Source organism: Ochlerotatus camptorhynchus, unplaced genomic scaffold (assembly GCF_037179485.1).
Source record: "Ochlerotatus camptorhynchus isolate MF236.1 unplaced genomic scaffold, CSIRO-AGI_Acam_v1.1 ptg000503l, whole genome shotgun sequence".
Classification (NCBI taxonomy): domain Eukaryota; kingdom Metazoa; phylum Arthropoda; class Insecta; order Diptera; family Culicidae; genus Ochlerotatus; species Ochlerotatus camptorhynchus.
In genome coordinates this window covers 1200810-1204758 of record NW_027040988.1, presented here as the reverse complement: position 1 = coordinate 1204758, position 3949 = coordinate 1200810, and the positions used below count along the sequence as shown (strand labels likewise).

The window sequence follows — 3949 nt, the reverse complement described above, 5'->3', positions numbered from 1 at the left end:
CAGTTCAGTCGGTTCGGGGACTTTTACGCTCTGTATTATTCTTCAAAAACCATGAAAAAATAAGTGATAAATTTATTATCGAAGAAATATCTAGCACTTTTGTTAATACTACCTGCTATGTTTTAATGTATGTTAAATAGAATGAGCGCTGAATTCAATTCATTTCAGAATATTTTTTATGATAGTGTTTGGATCGATCAAGATTGCTGGCGGTAAGCAATGGACGTTGAAATAAAACATGAACCTTCGTCTATCATAGTCGATGGTTTCGAACTGGCGGAAGACATGCAACCACAACAGCCAAGGTAAGCTTTGATAATGATGGTTCCACCTCTTACCCTTACAATGGTTTGAGCTGGACGATTTATCTATAAGATAATTATATATGACGATTTAACCAGGTTTGAAAAAAAATCGAACTGGTTACAGTTACGTATATAAATTCCCTCTAGAGTTTACAGTTGCTTCACAGCGATATAAATGTGGAAAAGCTCAGGCGTCCACCTCTTAGTTTGCCTTTTTGTCCACCTAAAATATTCATAAGTATTACAAGCAATCAAGAGTTAATGAACAATCAATAAAGCATCCTATTGCACTAGCAACCCCGCAATCTGATGCTATCATAATTTTCAGCAATGTCAGGAATGCTCACGAACCCCCAACATTTGCCAGAAAACTTACTACTAACTCAATGTATCTTCCAAATATGTTAAATTTATCATCAAATGTTAAATTCAGTACTCTATATCCGTAATACGCGCGCGAGACTCAAACCTTTGTAGACTACTTTTTTTATATTTAATCTACTACTATTAAATCAAATATTAAAAATTCATCATCACCATCGTGGCGAACAAAAATAGTTTTTGCAGTGCTACAATAATTATTAAAAAGTCATTATGACAGCTATCCATACAAAATAATCCGTTATAGATAACTTCGTCAAGAGCTTTCGTACCAAAGAGTTATCTCTGTCGAGCAGTCTTGTGTTAATTTGCCAAATGTTTGCAGTACCAGTATTCACCCATATGGATATGGTTACCACAATAGTTCCGCGTATCCTCCGGATAGACATACCCATCTGACATCGGAAGACCTATACCAGTTTGATGAAATGCAAAGGCTGCTGAAAGAATGGGGCTTGGAGGTCCTTTCGGAAAGGTTTGTTCAAAATTTGATTGATGTAAGCGTTCTAGACTATATCGTAGAAATGGACATAGTCGATCTGTGCAAGGATCTCCCGATTCGCTTTCGACTGATTTTGCGTCACAAGTTGAAACAACAGGTATGGTTTAAAACTTCATTAATAATTTCAATCTTTAAGGCGATATATTTTTTAAGAACTACAAACCAACTCATGTTACGGAGCTAACAATCGCCACTAACAACAAGAAATCACATATTGTTCCTGGAAGTTCTTACAATCCTGCTAAGCAAGCAAAATGTAATGAGAAAACATCTCCGGTGCCGCACACTTCGAGTAAAACATCGACAACGATGACGAAAAATCCAACAACGGAGATCATGGATGGACAATCCAATAATGCAACAGAAAAACCACAACTAATTACCGGTCAATTTGTGAGTCGATACTTGCAGAAGAAATTTCGATAACAATTTCAATCTCATCCACTTTTCAGAAACTTGTGGACCTATTACAGCAATATGAGTCAGGACGCTTGTTTCTGGATCAGTACAAAATCGAGAACGGCAAACGAATTTACTCGGCAGATTCCAGAAACCAAATCAAGAAGGCAGTGGTTGACCACTACTTCCGACTTGGAAGGGGCCACATATCTACGCATCAGTTCCGCGAAATGGTTCAATTGATTGTCGACGAGCTTCCGGATGAAGATCCAAACATTTGGTACTGTGTGCCCAATGCCGATTTGTCCTTATCTCCACGCGGCTTGCTCTACACGCGATACAGATATATTTCTCAGACGAACAAACAGTACAAAAAGCAAAAAGACGATGTCGTGGTACATTATTCGAGAGTTTTAGCTCAACAGGCCAAAGATACATGGGAAGCACTCAATGGCATCGATCAAACTGCGTGTTTAGGTATTTTATATATTTTTTCAAAAACAATCTTGTAACTACAGTCTTCAATGTCTTCAAAATCCATTTTCTTACTTCAGTTGCAAAAGCAAAGCTCAAAGAGATAGAGAACGTTGACGCCAAAGAGGTTATCAATGCATGGAAGGCGAGCTATCCCCTCAGGCGATATGAAGCAACAATGGGCCTGTTACAACTGAATGAATTTCAATCGCTGACCAAATTCGAAAGAGTTCATGACTTGGTACAACATAAGACATCAAAATGAAGCATGTTTACGATTTGTGTATTTCCAGATTACGCTAGATTTTTGCTTGATACACTCTATTGCAAGTGAATTCTTCTACGAGCGTATACCACACTTTGTGGATCGTTTCAAGACCGTTTATGTCGGATATAAATCACTTATCGAAGAAGACAAAGTGCTTCCATCGGCTATAGTATCGGCTTTTATGGAACACAAGGAACAAGGACTCACAGAAAAGATGATATTTCTTGCATTCTACTCATTGCCTCACATCCTGCGTCAAAACTTTTTAGGCGGCAAAGGAAGAAAGAGGCGCAAATTAAGTACGATGCAGTCGCGCCTCAGCTTTATCACTCTATTATCGGTATGTATACATGTATCCAACTGAACAATCTTAAAGACGATAAAGACAAAAAAAAACATGGACCACAGAATGCTTTACAGGATAACCTCTTAATTGCAGGCGGAATATATGCTGGTGGATTGCGTTGAGGATCGCAGAAGAACTGCTGCTGAAAATGATAATCCAAACAGACCGTTCATCATCGCCATTGGCTCACTTGCCGGTGATATACGCAGCTTCTACGTCGTGCTGGATGAATTGATTTTTCCCTGCAAAACCATAGTCCAAGCAGTGGATCTTCTGTTCAAGTTGTATACCGTGTTTCATATGGACTATGCGCAGGAATGCGAATGTGTGCTACGCTTCATTCAGGGTTACCTGTACAAGCTGAAATTCCAAGGTGACCTAAGCAATACACTTGCTACGGCAGTAATTACTGACTTCAACCGTTTGTGATGTGCTAGTTTTTGTTTTAGAATCTGGACAAAGTTCGTAGCATCCCAAATATGTTCTTTTCTGTAATAAAAACATTAAAACCAAAACATAAAAAATGTTCAGTCATTAGTGAACTCTCGTCGAATGGTTTTGGTGTCCTCGGAGCACTTATTTCTTGATTCATGACAGAAGACACCAAGACGGTTAGACGGTTATCACACTTTTTTTTATAACCGGACGGTGAGATCGACTCAAAATTGAGTGGGTTTTCTGGGGGCGACCCCGGCGTAGTGGTTAACATCCATACCTCTACGCCAAAGTCACGAGTTCAAATCTCACCCCCGGACAAGTCACAAATGACCCAAGAGTGTTAAAGTGACTATAATAAAAAAAAAGAGTGGGTTTTCTTTCAAAATCGCAAAAACGCATGTTACTCATACACTGAGTAATTTTTTTCGGCTTTCCTAACAAATCTGCTCGAATATGAGGAAAATCGACGAAAATTTGAATTCAAATAAGTTCCAATTTTAGTTTTTTGAAGACTATATTCCAATCATTTCAAGGACAAATTTTAAAATAGACAAGTGCTTTTGTAAAAATTTACTTCAATTGTAATTTTTTCATGGTAACTTCGAAGACTTCTTGGGAACGTCTAAAGAAGTTTTGTTTTTAATGGAATCATTGATATAATGGTCTTGTTTTATAACGTCGCAGTGTTTAATGGAATTTTTCGACAGTCCCTAAAGTTTTCAGGACGTTATGGAGTTCCCAGAACGTATCTGAACCTATCTGGACTGTTCTAAACAGCTCTAAAATGGGTAGATCCTATGTTTGTCTATTTTAAGATCTTCGAAGTTCACTGTAGT

The 3949-nt window shown here is 38.1% G+C and overlaps 1 protein-coding gene across 1 annotated transcript; it reads left to right on the top strand.

Moving 5' to 3' along the window:
• On the top strand, positions 1 to 3160 carry LOC135712733 (uncharacterized). The gene is made up of 8 exons (XM_065235774.1): positions 1 to 127; positions 186 to 305; positions 1012 to 1285; positions 1342 to 1581; positions 1641 to 2064; positions 2142 to 2302; positions 2355 to 2669; positions 2769 to 3160. Exons 2-8 carry the CDS (start codon positions 220 to 222, stop codon positions 3102 to 3104), a joined length of 1836 nt encoding a protein of 611 aa, XP_065091846.1. The 5' UTR covers positions 1 to 127; positions 186 to 219; the 3' UTR covers positions 3105 to 3160.
• Positions 3161 to 3949: the final 789 nt, after the last annotated feature.